This window comes from Cheilinus undulatus, linkage group 2, assembly GCF_018320785.1.
Source record: "Cheilinus undulatus linkage group 2, ASM1832078v1, whole genome shotgun sequence".
NCBI classification, from domain to species: Eukaryota; Metazoa; Chordata; class Actinopteri; order Labriformes; family Labridae; genus Cheilinus; species Cheilinus undulatus.
Genome location: NC_054866.1, coordinates 3,145,238 through 3,164,285, shown reverse-complemented (window position 1 = coordinate 3,164,285; position 19,048 = coordinate 3,145,238). Strand labels below are relative to the sequence as shown.

Below are 19,048 nucleotides of genomic sequence, written 5' to 3'. Positions count from 1 at the left end.
AAAATTCTGTTTTTTTTTTTTTTTTTCAGTTGATTGGATTCTGAGAAATTTTAACAGATACATGAAAAATTGGTAATTTTAAGGCAGATCATGCAGCAGTACACCTACAGAGCATTTTCCTGTACCTTTGACTTGGTCCCCCTTTATTTCCTTCCTGACCTCCACTCCCTCCCTCTCTCCCTCCCTCCCCGTCTCATCAGGTCAAAGTGCAGGGCCAGACAGAGACTTTATGAGGAGCTGCAGGCTGCCCATGAGGGGTGACTGGGGAAGTTACAGTTTATATCTTTTCCGCTGACTTGGTTCTTACCCTCAAACCTGGCAGTATTTATCTTTCCTCTGTCTACTGAATGTACTCAGAGAGTTGTATTTAATCCTGTCCCTCACGTCCTTTTTCTTATCCCTTTGCTCAGTCCGTTCATCTTCTTTTTTTCACTTTCATACAGAACTTAACATGCAGAAGCCTCGCTAGCCTTAGGCTGTTTGCATTTAAGCTTTTGCCAGAACCCAGCAAAAAGAAGTACGCTGCTCTTCTGATCCCCTCGGGTCTAGCGTTTTTACCTCCCCTTGGTGATACATGTCTGTTTCATCTACGGCAGAATATATATTAAACATAAGACTGAATTATTAAGATTTAGAAGGAAGATGGGGCTCAGGATTCAGAGACCTTCAACCAGGTTAACCTAGTTCAAACATGGTGTGTAAAATGAATCTAGCAAAATGTTCTTGTAATAGGAATATAAATCCCAAAATAAATAAACCCATCGCCTGAAGATTCACATATAGACTTTGATGTATCTGCTGATAACTAGATTTAAATATTAATCCTGTATGTCATACCATGGACACTTGTCAGACATCCACTGCAATCAAGAAAAGCAAATCTAGAAAATTTAGTGCTGCTAGTGCTATCCTCCTTTCCCAAGATTAGTTTACTAAGCATCAAGCCCTGACTTTGGTGTGAGTAACCTCACTGCAGTTAGCTTTCTTTGATTACTTCTACCCTAAAGACATAATATGAAGAGTTAGAAAAAAACATCTCAGGGTGTTAGACGTGGTTGTTTTTAATGTCCATTTCAGAATGGGTGTGTGTTTGCTGCAAGATGGCCATGGTTCATGTCAAGCTCATGGCTATTAGGGGTGGGTAAAAATATCGATTAATCGATACATTGCAATATTTCCCCCCCAATTCAATATCAATTCAGCAAATCCTGTGAATCGATTCACCTCCTAGCCAGTGGAGGTCACTGTGCATCCACAGAGGAAAAAAAAATTAAGTTTACATGCACTTTACCTTTTCAGTGTTTATACAGAACTGTCATGTTTTTTACTTTTGTACTCCTTATGCACAAAAGTTATTATTGTGCAAATTTTTATTTTAAGATGTTTCATTGCTCAAAGACGTGAGGTGACTAACCACATATGTTCACATTGGTATGAAAATAATTATCAAAAATTGTCAACAGGTTATTTGTGTATTTCTGCTTCTTACTGAATCGATATTGAAGTGTTTAAATTAATATCGAATCGCAACCTAAAGAATCGAAATCGAATAGAATCGTGAGGCTACCATATCAGGCATGTGTGCTACACATCGGCTATAGTCCAGTCCTTCTCCATATGTTTTGCCTCACTATATCACCCTACAAGTGAGTTGAATCATTGTTTAACTGAGCCAGGAAAATAAAGGCAGTACCTGAGATTGGTGGGATTGGTGGGAGTCTCTAATTTTGTCATATGGCAAACATTTGCATGGTTAAGGAAGTGACAATAGGTCGCAGCAGATGAGTAACATAAGTCTGAAACATTAGGGCACCAGCTCACACTCTCTCACTCTTCTCTAACACATTTGGACAAGGGTGAGCTGAAGTGACTGTGTTACATTGTCCTATTATTTAGCATTTAGGGTGAATCCCATTTCTACCCCTTAGCCTTTAGCTTAGCCTTTGCCCTTGGTTTTGCGTGTTCATGTCAGGTGAAGGGATATCTCAATTCTCTTTTGAATCGAGGGCTAGGGTCACGGGCTACACAGCCCTTGAAAGGAAGACTTTCCAGGACCACACTTGAAACCAAGGGGTAAGATGAATTTCCCTCCATGCACTGTGTTCAATTGTGAAACAGCACCACGGTCACAAAGGAGGCACATAAATGTAAGAATATTTTCGGCATAATGATTATACAAACATTACAGTTGTGTTTTCTCATATATTCAATCTTATACTGGGGATGGGAGTTTATCGTATTTTCGGTATGTACATGTCCAAACGAGGGCTGTTAGCTGTATAAATATGTGGAGAAGATGAACATGAAGATCCATAGTATGAACGAGTTGGTCGAAGCTCTGTTGTCACCTCTGATGTTGCAGCTGTTTATTGGCAATGTGAGTTGTGAGTTCAATCCCCATCTCTTGCAGTCACATGTCTATAGTTCTTGGACAAGACACTTAACCCCAATTTGAATGATAAATAGACTTGAGCTTATAGCCTTTTTTTTTAGCTGTCTGACTACTCACAATGCTTGGCAGGTCACACCTACCAACTCACACCCTTTCATACCACTCACTCCACATTCACACACTGATGGCAGGGGTTTCTATGGAGAATTTGGGATCAGTAGTAGCTAACCCCATTCATATGCATCTATACTCATTTACAGGCCACCAACGTAGCAGTGGGAGCAAACTGGGGTTAAGTGTTTTGCCCAAGGACACATCGAGCATGTGACTGCAGGAGCTGGGGATAGAAACCCAACTTTCTGAGTGCAGACCTACCAACTCTATTTACTGAGCCACAGTCATCCCAAATTTGAACCCTCTCACTGGTACCGTGTAAATGCATGCATGTATGGATGCATTTGACACACAGGACACACAGGCATGGTGCTTGCTTCTGCTATGCTTGTGTTAACAGTAATAAAATGAGCCAGACTGTGATGTCAAGCATAATCAGACCCAGTCCAGGTCTCTAATGTGTAATGACCCTCAGACAGAGTTAGTTATCTGAGGTGGTATTTGGGGTGAAAGTCTGAAACTGGGGGCATGTAAGGTGGGACTGGAACAGGCATTCTGCAGCTATGTATGAAGAATCATATTAAATGTTAAAACTAGCTCTTTTTCTTTCTTTTTCTTTCTTGGAGCTAACAATTTGATGGCTCTGCTCCCTGTCTTTTGAAACAATGATAATAGAAACATCCCCACTCTGCTGAAGTCCTGTTAAATTTACCTGTAAGTGTTTTATTGCTTTTTAAAATACCTGTAATTTGTCAGACCAATGGACATTGCAATAAGGCCCATTATAAAAAAAACCCTCTGAGGATTCAATTTATGATTTTAGAAAAGCCTTTCTTGTTTCTTGAGTAAGCATATACTCACTGACCACTTTATTAGGTACACCTTGCTAGTACCAGGTGCCATTCCCTCCCCACTCTCTTTTGCCACCTTCCAAAATGTGTGCAAAAACAAGCTATTCTCAGATTTTCCCTCATGATGTCATGTGGGGAGCTAGCACCAACCCCAGGTTTCGGTTGGCCCTTCCCTCTTGGAAGAAAGTCCTGCCCTCGTCTCCTGATCTTCCTCTCAACTGCCAGCTGAGAAGCTGGATAGCTCTGTGGGTTACCCTGCTTTCGTTCGTCTAGGAGATTGATGGTTCAAATCCCAGTCAGTGCATAATCCATGTCTAGATTGGGCCCTTGAGCAAGGTCCGTAACTTTGGATAAAAGCATTAGCTAAATGCATTGTAACATCAGGAAGTGCCATATCCATTTCCTGAGAGGGGCAGAGTCAGACAGCTCATCAGCATTTAAAGCCACAGAAACAGCTCGTTCTGAGATTGGCTGAAACAGAGTGGTTTTCAGACATGTAAAAATCCAATACTGGAGTGTTTTTTCAGCAACAGACTTCAGAGGCAAGTTTTGGGGACCTCTGAGACCAATATAAACTTGTCTTTTAGGGTAAAATATGTCCCCTTTAATTTTCTAAGTGTTGTGCAATCAAAGATGCTCCTCTCCATACTTAGTTTGTAAGGTTATTGGAGTTACTGCTTCCTTTCTATCAGCTCTTCTATCAGTCTCCTCTAAACTCGGCCATCAACACAGTATTTCACAGTATTTAGAGCTTCTGCTTACTGATAGTTCCTCTTTTTCTCACCCTTCTCTGTAAACCCCACAGATGGTTGAGATGGGGTGAAAATCTCAGTAGATCAGCAGTTGTTGAAATACTCAGACCAGTCTGCCTGGCACCAATGGCACATTCCAAGTCCCTTAGATCACTCAGTTCTCGGTTTGAACTCCAGTTTATTGTCTTGACCATGCCTGCATGCCTAAACGTATCGATCGCTGCAGAGAGATTGGCTGATTAGATTTTAAAGAGCAGCTGAACAGGTATTTCTACTGAAGACACAGTGACTGTATCTGCCATACAGCTGGACTATATTTGAGTTATTCCAACATGAACTTGTGTCTTTTTCATTTAATAAGACTGAATAAAAATGTAACGTCACATCAAACCGCCTACAGGTTTTAAATTTAGCAGAATGAGTCGGGCTCAGTCAGGTCAGATCTTATAGACGCAGGGAGGAGGCCAGAGCTCGTCTCTATGCCTGCACAGATTTTTATTTCAGGGTTCAGTGCTTTGATCACAGATACTTTGACTAAGGCAGTTGATGGAAGGGCGTGCATTCACTTACCCCATCCACAGTGCTGGGCCAGCATGGGAAATCAGACTGATGGCCCCCTGGTCGAAAGCCTGCTTTCTGTAACCTGCAGGCCACCCACAAATATAACAAGCCGATCGAGTTTATGACTATAATGTAACCAAGCACTTTTAGCAAATTCTTTAAAACTCTTTCCTCCTCCACACTCACTCCTTCCTTCTCTCCTGTTCCCATTATTATAGAAGCTTGTTAAAATTCAGCCTCCCCCTCTTTCTTTCTGCCAGCCAGTCAGTCTCTCTGTCTCTCCATTAAGCTCTGCCACCATCACTGCTGCAGGCTTATTGCACTCTAGATTGGCTCTCTAGTCTATTCCACAGTTAAAGGCTGCTACAGCAGGGGACTTAGTGCATTCCAGCTCAGGCAGTCAGTGGGCCTAAAACTGCACTCTGCTCTGCTCTCCTCTGGCCTGCTCTCCTGTGGGCTCCTCAGCCCAAAAGGAGCCGCTTAAATAAAGGGCTGTAATAATGGGACCTGCCGAAGCCAGACCCTCAGGCAGTCTGCTGCACAATAAGTGCTGAGAAACTGCTTTGTACACTGTTGGCTTATGTAAGCTGAGTACAGAGAAGCAGCCGCCAAACGAGATGGAGTGTCAGGTGTGAAAACTGTGTGCACACGTGGATGTGAACATGTTTCTAGTAATTAAGTGGCAATAAAGGAAGGTGTTCCCAGATGTACAAGTGTGACCTCGACAGTGTGAACTCTGAATTGGCTTTTTAAGTGTTGGCATGTCTGCTACAACTGTGTTATCTTTAAGTGCACATTTTATCTTTGATAAGACTACAGTTAAATGCTAATAAAAATTCAAAATGTACACAAAATAGCAAAATGCATGATATTCTAATCTTTCACACAACTTTCATTGCATCTTGAAAAAAGATTTTTTTTTCTCCACTGGCCCCTGGCGAAAAAAATGCCAACTGAGAACAGTTTGCTAAATGTTATCTCTCTTCTTCTTTTGTTAAAAATGAACTAATTTAGCATTCCTAACATAAAGAAACTCTTCTTCACTTAAGATTATTATACCAATATGCAAAAAAATGCATCTGTATTTAGGGATGCAGGATATTATCGGTAGTATATGGGTATCGACCGATAATAGCTTAAAAAGTTAATTATCGGTACCGGCCGATTGTAAAATTTACGCCGATGTGTACGGCCGATAACATGACGTCATAATTAAGCGCACGTGATGACGCCAGACGTGCGCAAACAACAACAACAAACAACATGTCAGCTGTGTGGGAGAAGTCTGAGGTGTGGGAACAAGACAGCAAAGTAGCTGTTTGCATCGCTTGTAAAGTACATCAGATGCGTGGAGGAGCTCGACAACATGCCTTTAACACCTCCAGTTTAATTTTGCATCTAAAAAACCGCCAACCTGATGACTACGAGGACTACAAAGAATGGCAAAACTTCGTACCAGGGAAAACTCGGCAGCAGCCTCTACTTAAGTCATTCAACAAAGCTAAAAAATACAGCAGTGACCACCCAAAGGTAAGGAGCTGAACAGGAAAATCATTGAATTTATAGCTCTTGATAATCAGCCTTTCAGCGTGGTGGAATATAACGGCTTGTGATGCATTTAAAGCCCCGCTACGTTATACCTAGCAGGTGCTTATAGCCTTACCTGAACTGCAAAACTTCGTTTCCAGGCACATAGAGAAGCTTCTCATTAAAGCTAAACATATTAGCTTTACCACGGATATATAGACATCGTCGCGTTAAGCCTCACTGCCTCCATGGATAGATGAGGATTTTACTCTTAAAAAGTCTGTCCTACACTCACAAGAGTGCTCACTCAGCAGTTGCAGCCACTTTTGATAACATGTTGATGGAGATAAAAAGAACGTGCATGTCGTCCTACGTGACATTGGAAACATGGCAAAAGCAATGACGGACTTCTGAGTGCCGTCTCCTGTGCATTTTTTATTTATTTATTTTATTTATTGTTTATTTAATGTGGACATCACAATTACATTGGACAAACCAGATGCGTTGTTTGAGTGTTTTAGCACAGGTGCTAATTCGCAGCTCTTGTCCACAGGAGGCTTTTGAGATGATACTCACTACTCACTTCTTGCACACTCGAAGGTGCATGAAGGTGTGTCCAGCATTGGAGATGTGGGTGTCACTGTGTTGTTACAGAGCTGTTTACAGTGAAATGCCCATTAAACTTGGTTGCTTAGTTAGTTTGTGCTGTTTAAAGCAGAATCAGGAGAACTACTTTAGTTGAAGTTTTATTTCTGTTCATCTTGAGTCTCAGAAATTTAGAATCCTAATTAAGCTCTGAACTATAGCTATTTTTTTTTTTTGCATTTAAGAATCTGTGTTGTTGTTGTTTCTTAAAGCCCTTTGTCAGGAGTATGTCAGGGAGCCATCCTGCAAACTGGCTGAGTAATAAGGAGAATCAGTCTAAATGTATAAGCTATTTCTTTTCTTGCACTGTGGAGCTCAGTGTAAGCAGGTTATTTTGCTGCTGCTTATTGCCCTCAAAAAAGCAGATGACTTTGGCTGTACTGTTGAAAATACATGTAAGCATGTAATTTGTCATTAATGTATGGCTGTATTTGAAAAAAAAAAAAAAAACAATATATCCTTCAGTTATGATAAAAATCAAATGTTTTGTCAGTTTGTACAAAAATAGACTACCAATATTTAAAAGAAAATTTTAGTCCATGATAGAATTGGAGTTTATAACAGTGGAAAAAAATGTAATTAAATATCAGCATATCGGATATCGGCAAAAATCCAATATCGTGCAACCCTATCTGTATTAGTACATTAAGGAACATTCTTCTAAAATTTTTCCACAAGTATTAAAGGCTTTAAATATCGAATCATCTACAGTACATAATATCATTAAAAGATTTAGAGACTTTAGAGAAATCTCTGTGTACAAGTGGCAAGGATGAAGTCAATATTGGATGCTGATCAACCTCAGGTGATTCTGCATTAAAAGCAGGTATGATTATGCACTGGAAATCACTGTATGGGCTCAGGAACACTTCCAGAAATCATTGTCAGTCATTATTGTTGCCCGTGCCATCCACAAGAGCAAGATCAAGCTGTATCATAGAAGGACGCCATGTGAACATCCAGAAATGCTGCTGTCGTCTTACGGTCAAAGTTCATTTAAAATAGATTGAGTGCAAATCAGACAACTGTTCTGTGGTCAGATGAATTGAAATTTGAATTTCTTTTTCGGAAACCAGGGATGCTGTGTTTCACACATCCATCTGGAAAACCTTCCGTAGACGATGTTTGGAAAAGGGGAGAGCCTTTAAAAGACTGAAAGGGTGATTGGATGAACGTCCTGTCTGTCACATCTTTACGGGCCAATCAGAGCAACAAAACACGTGACGTCATAGCCCCAAATCGAAGTGCCCTGCTACTGAGGTGTAAACTCCATAGGGAACTACATAATGCTAACCATAACAACTGTAGACATGTAGGTACTCGACTTTTGTCGTATTTGAAAAGAAAACAACTCACTGCTGTTCTTTGTTCTTTTAAAGAAGAAATGTCATCAAGTTCTGATAAAACTGGCGCTATCGCAGCATCCATGCTAATGTCTTCCACCATAATTGCACTGGATTCTTGTTGCTGCTTGCTAATGTCATGACACCACCGCACCCGAAAGTACTGCCCCTCGCCGCTGATTGGTCCTGTCACTTTCTAACCGGGTCCAAACTGTTCAGACTGGAGCTTTGCGAGATGGATTTGCCAGTAAGAAACACAGGAACAGGCAGATCCATCTGCTTTGCAAGAGGAGAGTGACCATCCAGCTCATTGTCCTGGCACAGCTCTAAAGCCTGCATCTCTGATGGTATGGGGTTGCATTAGTGCCTACGGCGTGGGCAGCTCACATATCCGGAAAGGCACTATCCATGCTGAAAAGTTTAAAGAGGTTTTAGAACAGCATTTTGCTCTCATATGGGCAACCCTCACCATCCTTGGAGGTAGTAAAAGAAAATTATGTTGGGGAGGGCTCCATGTACAAATTTACATTTTAAGGAGTTCTTTGATATTACTAATATTTTGCACAAATCTCACTTAATGGCTATAACTATGGTTTGGAACTGAACTCATTTAAGAGTAGATTTTTACAATAATGATAAGTTAAACCGCTGGGAATTTTATCTTGGGAATCATCCGGCAACCCGCTGTTCATGTCTCCAGGGGTTCCAACCCCCACTTTTGGAACCACTGACCCTGAGAAAGATAACTTCTCTTTCAGGAAAGACCTTAACTGCTTCAGCAAACCAATGCTAAACCATGCACACATCCATCACAACAGTATGGCTTCACAGAAGAAGAGTCCGGGTGCTGAACCGGCCTAACTACAGTCCAGGACAGTTTAACTACTAGACTCCTGCATCAGATAAGAATGGAATAACATTCCTCTCCCAAAACTCCCGCAGCTGGCGTCCTAACATCCAAGAGGTTTACAGACAGCTGCTAAAAGAAGAGGGGATGCTACACAATGTCCATACTTTTTTGAGATGTGTTGCTGCCAGAAAGTTCAAAAGGAGCTAATACTTTTTCATAAAGTGGTATAATGTCTCATTTTAACATCTGATTTTTTTTATGCTCGACTGTGAATTAAATAAGGGTTTATGAGATCAGACTGTCATTGCATTTTGTTTAATTCACATTGCCCCAACTTTTTTGGATTGGTGTAGAATAAAAACAGTGAGTTCACAACCTCTCAGTCCTCCAAAAAGTCTCTCTGTTCGACTAACATTTGGAAACCATCCCACTTTCTAACATTTCTGACACATCAAAGATGAATAACAAATCCACATCATCAAAGTAATGAGAGATAATTGCTGCATAAATAATTCATTATTGATAGTCAGAGACTTCAGCTCTGATTGGCTGAAAAGCATGAAAAGTTCTTCTAATATGCAACATAAGCTAAGGTAAATTATTATCACTAAATATAACTCATTTTATTTGTTTAAGTTTTAAAGTTATACAATATGCAGCTGCACAGTTTTGACTTTTTTCTTTTATAAAAAATATTTTAAAGGGAATCTGAATATTTTTGGGGGTGATGAGAAGAACAAAAGCACAGATTTGCTTTTAAGCAGATCTACCACACACTATTGAAAATCTGTATTTCTGCTGTTGTACCTGTGGTGCTTCTTGAGAAGCAATCTGTCCATGTAGGTCAGGCTGTTTTCTGTGAACTCCACCTTCACTGCCCCCACTCCTCTTCCTCGTACTTCAGCTCCTCTGTCTGAAACGAGGTCGGTCTGGGTCGCCATGGCTGACACTGAAACTAGAGATCACACATACAAAAAAGTTACAGTAGCAGAAAAAGTTCGTCAAAAGGAAAGAAAGAGTCACAAGACAAGAAGTAGGAAAATATCATTTGCAAGTTTCCTCAAAACACCTCCCCTCCAGGAGTGAGAAAACACCTTGTCACAATGCCAGGTGTGCCAAAACAAAAAGAGACAGGACAGAGCCCCCCGGGAATGAGAAAGAGATGTACACAAAATAAAAGGAGTGTAGTAGGAGCGTGAGAGAAAAGGGAAGATAGAAGTAAGAGAGAGAAATGTTATGATTGTACTCCAGACACTTTGGCAGTCCACAGTGGCAGCTTTAAATTGGGCCTGGGTGCCATTGGCCTGACAGAAATAATTAGGGCTGGAGGCGCTGGCAGCAATTTGCAGAGCAGAGTGAAGGGAGAGAGGAGCAGAGTCTGTCCAAGCAGTAAAGCAGAGAAAATAGGAGGCCTAATAAAAAGCACAAACACCTAGACACATCCACACAGAACCTGGAATAATAGTGCTAATAATATACACCCACAGAAGCCAGAAAACACACACTGGTGCACATGCGCACATGCAGAAACACAGCATGTGTGAAAGGGCAGAAAAATTGCCTGACGCAGTCAAGCCTGTACACACACGCATTCAAACAGCCGAGGCGTTTAGTGCTGTGGTGTGGAGTAGGGCCACCCCTAACACTAGTCTAATTATCTCAATATGCAACAGCCGTGGATTACCCGCCTCCTGCAGTGGTAAGCAGTTTCTATGAGGCCTTAACAGATCAGAGAGCGGGGGAGCGGGAAAGCTTTGGAGAGGGGGAAGTGTTGGAGAGAAGAAAAGCTAAAGCTGAACATGCAGAGTGCAAATTCAAGCCGATTCTGTGAAAGTGGGAGAGGAATTTCAGCTCCGACTGTGACGACGGAATCATTGATGACAACTCCACCACTCAGTATTTGGCTACGTTCACACTGCAGGCCTTAATGCTCAATTCTGATCTTTTCTCAGATCTGATTTTTTTGTTTGCCTGTTCACACTGCAGTCAACTTCCAAAAGATCAGATACGTATCTGATTGAGAACCACATATGAAAGTGGCCTGAATCTGATTCGAAAAGATCAGATTCAATGTGACTTGCGCTGTTCACACAGTCAGGAAATAAAACAGATACAAGTCCTATGTGAGCAGAAAAATCAGATTCAGGTCACTTTTGACCGTAGTGTGAACGTAGCCTTTATGTGCTCACACCGTGCTCCCCCATGGTTGGATGTGACCTGAGTTTACAGAGAGATTTCAGTTGTGTGTGCTTTTAATGTGCTTGTTTGTGTGTGCATATACTAGTACATGTGCTTTAATCTGACTGGATATACTGAATGTGGTAGATGTGTATGTTGTTACAAAGTTTGACTTGACTTTCTAAAACTGTGCAAGTTATACACTCTTGATCAAAATTGTAAGACCAGTTGAAAAATTGCCTGATTTCCATTTTGCTCTGTTTGATCTTCAGACGGTTCTAGGTAGAGCTTCAAAATGCAAAAAGAAGAAATGGGAGTGAGAAAAAAAAATGGAGAAGGAAATTTATTGAAAACAACAATAAAACTGAAATAGGCTGTTCATCAGCTGATGAAAAGTTTAAGACCACAGCCTTTAAAAGCCAAAATCTGCACAAAAATGTGGATTCAATGTCATTTTCTGTCAGGTATTCACACTGTCATAACCTCCTGATGGCAAAGGCTATAAAGCTTTCTGTCTTTGAACGTGGTTGGATTGTTGAAGAACATAAGCAAGGCCTCTCGCAACGCTCCATTGCTGCTGAGGTTAGATGCAGTAAGACAGTCGTTTTGAATTTCTTAAAAGATCCTGAGGGTTATGGAACAAAAAAGCCAAGTGGTAGACCGAAAAAAATGTCACCAGCGCTGAGCTGGAGGACCTGATTGGCTGTCTGTTAAGACATGAGACCATCCTCGACCCTAAATAAGGCCGTTACTGGTGCCGACTGCAGCCCAGTAACCATCAGAGGGAAGGGCTTAAAAAACAAAAATATCTTCAAAAGCCTCGTCTCCTTCAACGCAACAAAATTGTCCATTTTGACTTTGCAAGGGAGGACCAAACATGGGACACTGAAAGGTGGAAGAAAGTTTTATTCCCTGATGAGAAAAACTGTCACCTTGACGGTCCTGATGGCTTCCAACGTTACTGGCATGACAAAGAGATCCCACTGGAGATGTTTTTTTACGCGGCACAGTGGAGGGGGCGCCATCATGATCCGGGTGCTTTTTCCTTCAATGGAACATTGGAGCTTCAGGTTGTGCAGGAGCGTCAAACGGCGGCTGGCTATGTGGAGAAGTTGCAGCAGGCATCCCTCATGACTGAGGGCCCTCGACTGTGTGGTAAAGACTGGGTTTTTCAACAGGACAACACTGCAGTTCACAATGCCCGCCTGACAAAGGACTTCTTCCAGGAGACTAACGTCGCTCATCTGGACCATCCTGTGTGTTTCCCTGATCTAAATCCAACCGAGAACTTTTGGGGATGGATGGCAAGGGAAGTTTACAAAAATGGACATCAGTTCCAGACAGTGGATGCACTTCGTGAAGCCATCTTCACCACTTGGAGCAACGTTCCCACTAGCCTCATGGAAACACTCGCATCAAGCATGCCGGAACAAATTTTTGAAGTGATCAACAAGAACGGTGGACCTACTCATTACTGAGTCCTGTTATGAAAATTTTATTTCTGTTTTGAGGGGGTTTTCTGTTTTTTTTTCTAGCTGTGGTCTTAAACTTTTGATCAGCTGATGAACAGCCTATTTCAGTTTAACTGTTGTTTTCAGTAAATTGCTTACTTTTTTTTTACTTACTAATTACTAATAATTACTCCCATTTCTTCTTTTTGCATTTTGAAGCTCTATTTAGAACCTTCTTAAGATCCAACAGTGCAAAATGTAAATTCTTGAAATTTATCAACTGGTCTTATAATTTTGATCAGGAGTGTACTGTATGTGGTAGATGTGCATGTTGTTACAAAGTCTGACTTTCTCAAACTGTGCAAGTTATATCAAAAAAGACTGACTAATGTCAGTAAAGTTTCCTTGGAAAACCTCAACAGAGGTTAAAGTCAAACACAGCTCTACAAACATGGACAAAAATACTCACACAGCATCACCAGCAAACACAACTAGCAGTCAAATCATAACAAATATTTCCTGTCAGCTGGAGCTCCATCACCTCTCCTGCTTATTAACAACTTTTATGATAGGACAGGAAGACCAGCAAGCAGGCATGTCTGCTGTTTCCATGGTGATTTCAGATGTGGTCTAACAGAGTGCAAAGGCACAATCTTGGAAGGCTTTCCACAAGATTTTAAAGTGCTTCTGTGGGAATTTGTGCCCATTCACTCTGTAGAGCATTGATGAGGTCAGGTACTGCTGTTGGATCAGAGGGCCTGGCTCTTAACGCTAGAACCACCGTGGATCTCTATATACCTAAAACAGCCAACGAGTCAAATTTACCTGACATTAAAGTGCCTTGATTTTCATAAATAGCACTGATCAAAGACTGTTAGTTAACCACTGACACTGAACAGCTTATTAACCACAGATAGTGAACTAGATCACTGTTGGAAGATGAAGAAAATTGTCTTTGGGCTGATTGCTAAGCCCAAAACTTCTTAATCACCAGATTCTTCTCCATTAAAAGCTCTGAGATTACCTTTGGACATTTAACAATGGTAAATGTCTTTTTTTTCCCTGTTGTATCCATGTTGAAGGTTGATCTATGAGTATTGATTAGGCGTTACTGCAGTAGGGAGAAGGTATTTCCATTGCACCATCTATTTATTACCGGTGTGAAATAAAACAGTGAGATAATCAAGGCTTTCTAATGAGGTACATTTGACCTGCATGGCAGTTCTAGATATAAATGTACATGAACAAAATTTGGGTTTAGGCAAAGATTTCTTTTTATGATACCAGGTGCTATTTAACAAACTTAAAACAAAGTCAAATACTGACATTCTTTAACATTGTAAACACAACAAGTATGAAACAATTAAAGAACAGCCTTGGGTAAATTTTACCCATTGGCAGTTCTAGTGTTAACCTCTGTTCAGTTTTTCAAAGGTGCTCAGTGGGTTTAAGGTCAGGGCTTTGTGTGGGCCATTTAAGCTCTTCAACACAGAACTCATCAAACCATGTCTTTATAGTCCTTGCTATGTGCACTAGGGACCAGTCATGTTGGAATAGAAACGGGCCTTCACCAAACTGTTGCCACAAAGTTGGAAGTATAGCATTGTCCAAAATGTTTTGGTATGCTGGAGCATTAAAGGGATATTTTGATATTATTTTTTTTAAGTTGGGTTGTATGAGGTACTTGGCTATAATAGTGACATTAGCGTCCAGTGATTTCTGTCAAAGTTGATCCTGTGGTTATTACAAGGTCAGAGAGATCTGGGGCATAATGGCTATAAATGGGAACGTTTTATACATGTAGTTTAGTGAGTTTTACATAAAAATAGGCCAAGAAAAATGTTGGCTCGCCTGTACACTGTGTCAAAAACGTACAAAGCAATTCATTTCTCCCAAGAAAACTCTCTGTGTCAGGCACTAACTTACGATGCAGCTTTCGCCAATTTGTCTCCTTCCGCTGTGCACTGATCCAAAGATAATATGAGCAGTTTCGATTTGACTAATGACGATGTGTCGTTTACTGTGGATACAAGAGGGTATCTGTATAACCGGAGTTTACTGAGGAGGAACTTCTACAGATGGAGAGTCAGTGGGCTGAAAGAGAGAGCAGAGAAACTTCATTTGAAAGTTCTGAGCAGAAGATCCCAAGTTACCTGGTGGTGTAGGTATGGAAAATTAGATCCCATTCAGATCTCTCGAGCTCAAAACTTTCAAATGATGTTTCTCTGCTAGGCTGATCACCTCCACGCCTCTACAATCATAATTTCTGACGATAAATGCAGGGTAGAGATCCATTCAGAGCTTCATTCCTAATGGCTGTCACCTCCTGACCCCTTATGGACATTCAGAATCACATGATTGCAAACAGCCCATACTACAGTGAGTTCTACTCTAGATTTTACACTTAACCTGTTGTTAAACTGATAGTTATAAATTTATTGGAAGCACTAGTGCCCTTTCACTTTATCTGACCAGGTCATCAGAAAGACAAAGAAAAACCCCTGTGATTTTCCTCTGTATGTAACATATAGTGAAGGACTTTCCAGCCAAGGTTTTGGGGGAGAGGAGAAAGAGAATACAGGAAAAGATAGAGGGCGTAGACATACCATGAAAACTTGTGCAATCAAATGCAATAGATCATCAAAGGCCCACAACAGATCCCCAACAGTTTACAGCATAAACTACAGCTTAAAAGATTCATAGTTCAAACTCCACCCCAGTCCAAGCACCGGTTCAAAAACTATAACATTAAGCAGGGATTTCTTCATTGCATATCTCTTTTAATGCATTGCACTAGATTGCACAGGTGTTAAAGAAGTTCAGACCCCCCCTCCATGATTATAAAGAGAGAGATAAAGTGAGAGGCAAAAAGGATTGAAAGAATAGAAAAGATAAGAAGAGTAAGTATTTAGAGAATCAAACGTGTAGTTTCATCATTATTGTCCTGAACAGCAGTGAAGCTTGCATATAAAGACAATTAAACCAGAGTCCTGCATTAACAACAGTGTGTAGAGAAGAAAACAAAAATGTATGCATCGAACATTCAAACCACAGTCGTACCCACATCAGCAGGCAGTCAGTGTTTTGATTCCCACATGCTGTTAACCAGCATGCTCTTGTTTGGATAGACGTATGGACCCCATTGGAAACCACATGAACATTTCCCCCCCTTGAATCCTGGCAAAATAGCCAAGAAAGGGCAGTTTCATAATAACAGAAACTAAAGTGGTCTAAAAGAATAGTAGTTATTGCACCAAGTGAGCCAAGTACATTATTTATAAAGATAAAAGAAATCATGCTTCATGGGAGGACGTCCGTTTATGATGTGTTTGGGGCAATAATTCTGCTTTTTGGGAAGTCAGATACAAGACATTCTTAATCACTGACACATAGGTTAAGGCTGATAAGTTAAAATAAATGTTACTTATTAATATCATGATGATCACTGTCAGCTCTCAGTCAGTGTTCTGGTGCTTTGATTTTAGTTAAGACAGTTATAATACACTCAGGTTAACCCCTAAAGTGCACACTGTGCAAATTGGGGCAAAAATTATCAAAAAGAGGTTAAAAGTGTCAAAAATGGGTTAAAAGTGGCAAAAATTTGATTTAAAGCTGCAAAAATTGCTGAAAAAATATAATTAAAACAGGTTAAAAGTGGCAAAAATTTGTTTTAAAGATAAAAAAATTGCAGAAAAAATGTAATGAAAAAGGGTTTAAAATTGGCAAAAATGGATAAAACAGTGGCACAAAGGGGATAAAACATGCAGGAAAAATGGGTCAAAAAGTGGGTTAAAATCTTACAAAATTGACTGAAAGAGGCAAAAAGGGGCAAAAGTATGAAAAAAGGGTTAATACTGGTGCTAAATCTCAAATGTGGAGGGCCCATTCTCTGTGATTTTCAGGGGTCTGGCCAGTTCTGTTGTCAGGTCTGTCTCTTTGTGTCCTGCTGCATTATAGATAGTAGGGATAGATCTCACTGGGAATGACTAAAAATGTTCTGTGTTTTGAAAGAGAATACAAATACTACTACAATAATATTTTAATCAGACCAAAATATGTATTTAATTTTTGTGTATGTGAAAGTCCGGCCCCCAGAGTTTCTGTCGAGACTAAATCTGGCCCTTGTGCAAAGATACTTGATGACCCCTGGTTTAGATTATGTTTAGGAAAAACCTCACTGCGGACTGATTGGCTCATCTAATTTGATTGACAGATAGCTAGACAGGCAAAAGCTACGTTTCTGTCACACTCCCACAGTGAGAGCAGAATCACGAGCAGAATCCTCAACTTTGAGGCATTTTTCCTTTATAAACAGTCAGACAACGTCATGAATCACCATGAATAAATGATGATGAAATAAATGATGAATTAATTTCTTCCTTTTCTTCTCTTTGGGATCTTAGCGGAACATGTTCCACAAACTCAATCATGTAATCCTCATTTGAAACACTGAAAAACACCTGCAGAAGTTACACCATGTTTAGTCTGTCGATGTTGTTGATGATCTGTTGTCGCTTCTTGTCTGTGGCAGATCACATACCGCTGCACCACCTACTGTTTCAGAGGGTGTCATCTTACAGGAAGTAAACAAGTGCCTTCATTATCAGTGGGTTTATTCAGTTAATATTTGATTAATGGAAAGATAAAACTACATACATTTTTGTAATATCAGCCGATTATGAATCGGTACAAATGTGAATTGTGCATCCCTATGTGTTAAGATATGAATGCCGGTGTCTGTGTGGTGCACGAACACATCAGCGCAGGTCACCTGGTTGAATCGGTGTAAACATGGCCTCCTTGCTCCTCTCTCCTCTCCACTGTCTGAGCGCCTCCTGGAAAGATTTTGCAGACTCCTCTTCATTGTACTCCCCTCTCAGCAGAGAGCTGCTAAATCCCTTCTCATGGTTATTTTTTGGTGTCTCTTCCATCATTCCCTTCTTTTTCTCATTTCTATGGATCACCAACACCTACATGAAAAACATAAGAAACTGGTTTAAGTTCTAGTTCTGTATGCCCATGATGAAATATTTGGATAAATACCTCACCCCTGCATATTCATATCATCACTTAAAGATAGTGCAACCACTGATCAAATACTAGTCACAAAAGTATGCTTTTCTGATGAAAATATACAGAGAAAACTATTTGGCATGCTTTAGTGCTACCTTGAATTACTAAATATTCATTTGTAGCTGACTCAGAAGTAACAAAAGGAAAAGTTGATGAGATTTCCAAGGCTAGAGAAATACTATTGTTCATCCTGCAGGGAAGGACAATGAAAAACTGTCTTTATAGTGGCACTGACCTTGGCTGTGCCTTTGCTCAAACAAAATTAAAAAGTGATGGGGAAACATATCTATCTTCATATTAGACCTCTAAAAATTAGCTTGGTCAGGAAAAATGTGAAAAACTTAAATGACTTTTTTGCAGTTTGAACTCACATTGTAAAGAAAAGGTGTCAAAGAGTTTGAAGGAGCCCAAGGCCCTGGAGTTTCAAATGATGAGAATGACTTTTCCTGAATGTTTAGAAGAGATTAAATATTTTCTACATCACATTCACTGGAAACAAAACTTGGCATACCACAAACTGAGCTTGTCACATTAAGCTTCTGGAAATCGAGAAAAAATCAGCACTGCCTCCTGCAATCACATCAACTTTTTACATTTTTATAACACTAAAACCATAAAGTAAAAGAAAAAAATCTTGAAATCTTTCATAGAGAAATTGTTCTGTAGTTACACCATTTTACACCATCAACTATTAACCCCCTATGAGCCAACCCACAGCCTTAGCTCCTCGGGCGGGGGCTACCTGGTCGTTCCAAAGATGAGACTCAAATCTAAGGGTGATAGGGCCTTCTCCATCAGAGCCCCTCGACTTTGGAACGACCTGCCAAGGAGATAAGGCATGCAGAATCATTGACATCTTTTAAATCACTTCTTAAAACTCATTTTTATAGACTGGCTTTTATGTGATGTCGTCTTATTCTTCTTATTTATTTTTTTATCATCTCATAGATTCTTACCTATTTCACTTTCCCATCTCATTTCATTTCCTCTTAATCTCACCTTTACTCCGTGTCAACCTCATTTTACTTCCTTGCCCCTTAGCTGTTTTTAATCGTTACTGTCTTCCTCATTTTTTTGCTATTATGTCTTTATTGCTTCCCTTTAGTTTACCTTTGTTATAATATTGGTCAGTTTTACTGCTTTTACAGTTTCAGTGCTTGTTCTATCTTGCTTTACTATCTGTCTTGCCCTCTTCATTTACATTTTACTGCCTTTTCTTATTTATTTCCTGTTTTGTTTTTACTCCCCCTTGTTTCTCTTTTTAATTTCTCACGTTTTAATTTTGGTCCTCTTGGTCTCAGCCTGTGTAGC

The 19,048-nt window shown here is 40.2% G+C and overlaps 1 protein-coding gene across 3 annotated transcripts in view; it reads right to left on the bottom strand.

The window, feature by feature from the left end:
• The window catches only part of zbbx (zinc finger, B-box domain containing), a 170,885-nt gene that overhangs the window by 77,410 nt on the left and 74,427 nt on the right, over positions 1-19,048 (bottom strand). For all 3 annotated transcript variants that reach the window (XM_041810314.1, XM_041810320.1, XM_041810326.1), the window contains 2 exons: positions 17,436-17,634; positions 9,843-9,990 (listed from right to left, as the gene is read on the bottom strand). In XM_041810314.1, coding sequence (XP_041666248.1) covers positions 9,843-9,990; positions 17,436-17,634 — 347 coding nt within the window. The remainder of the gene's footprint in view (positions 1-9,842; positions 9,991-17,435; positions 17,635-19,048) is intronic.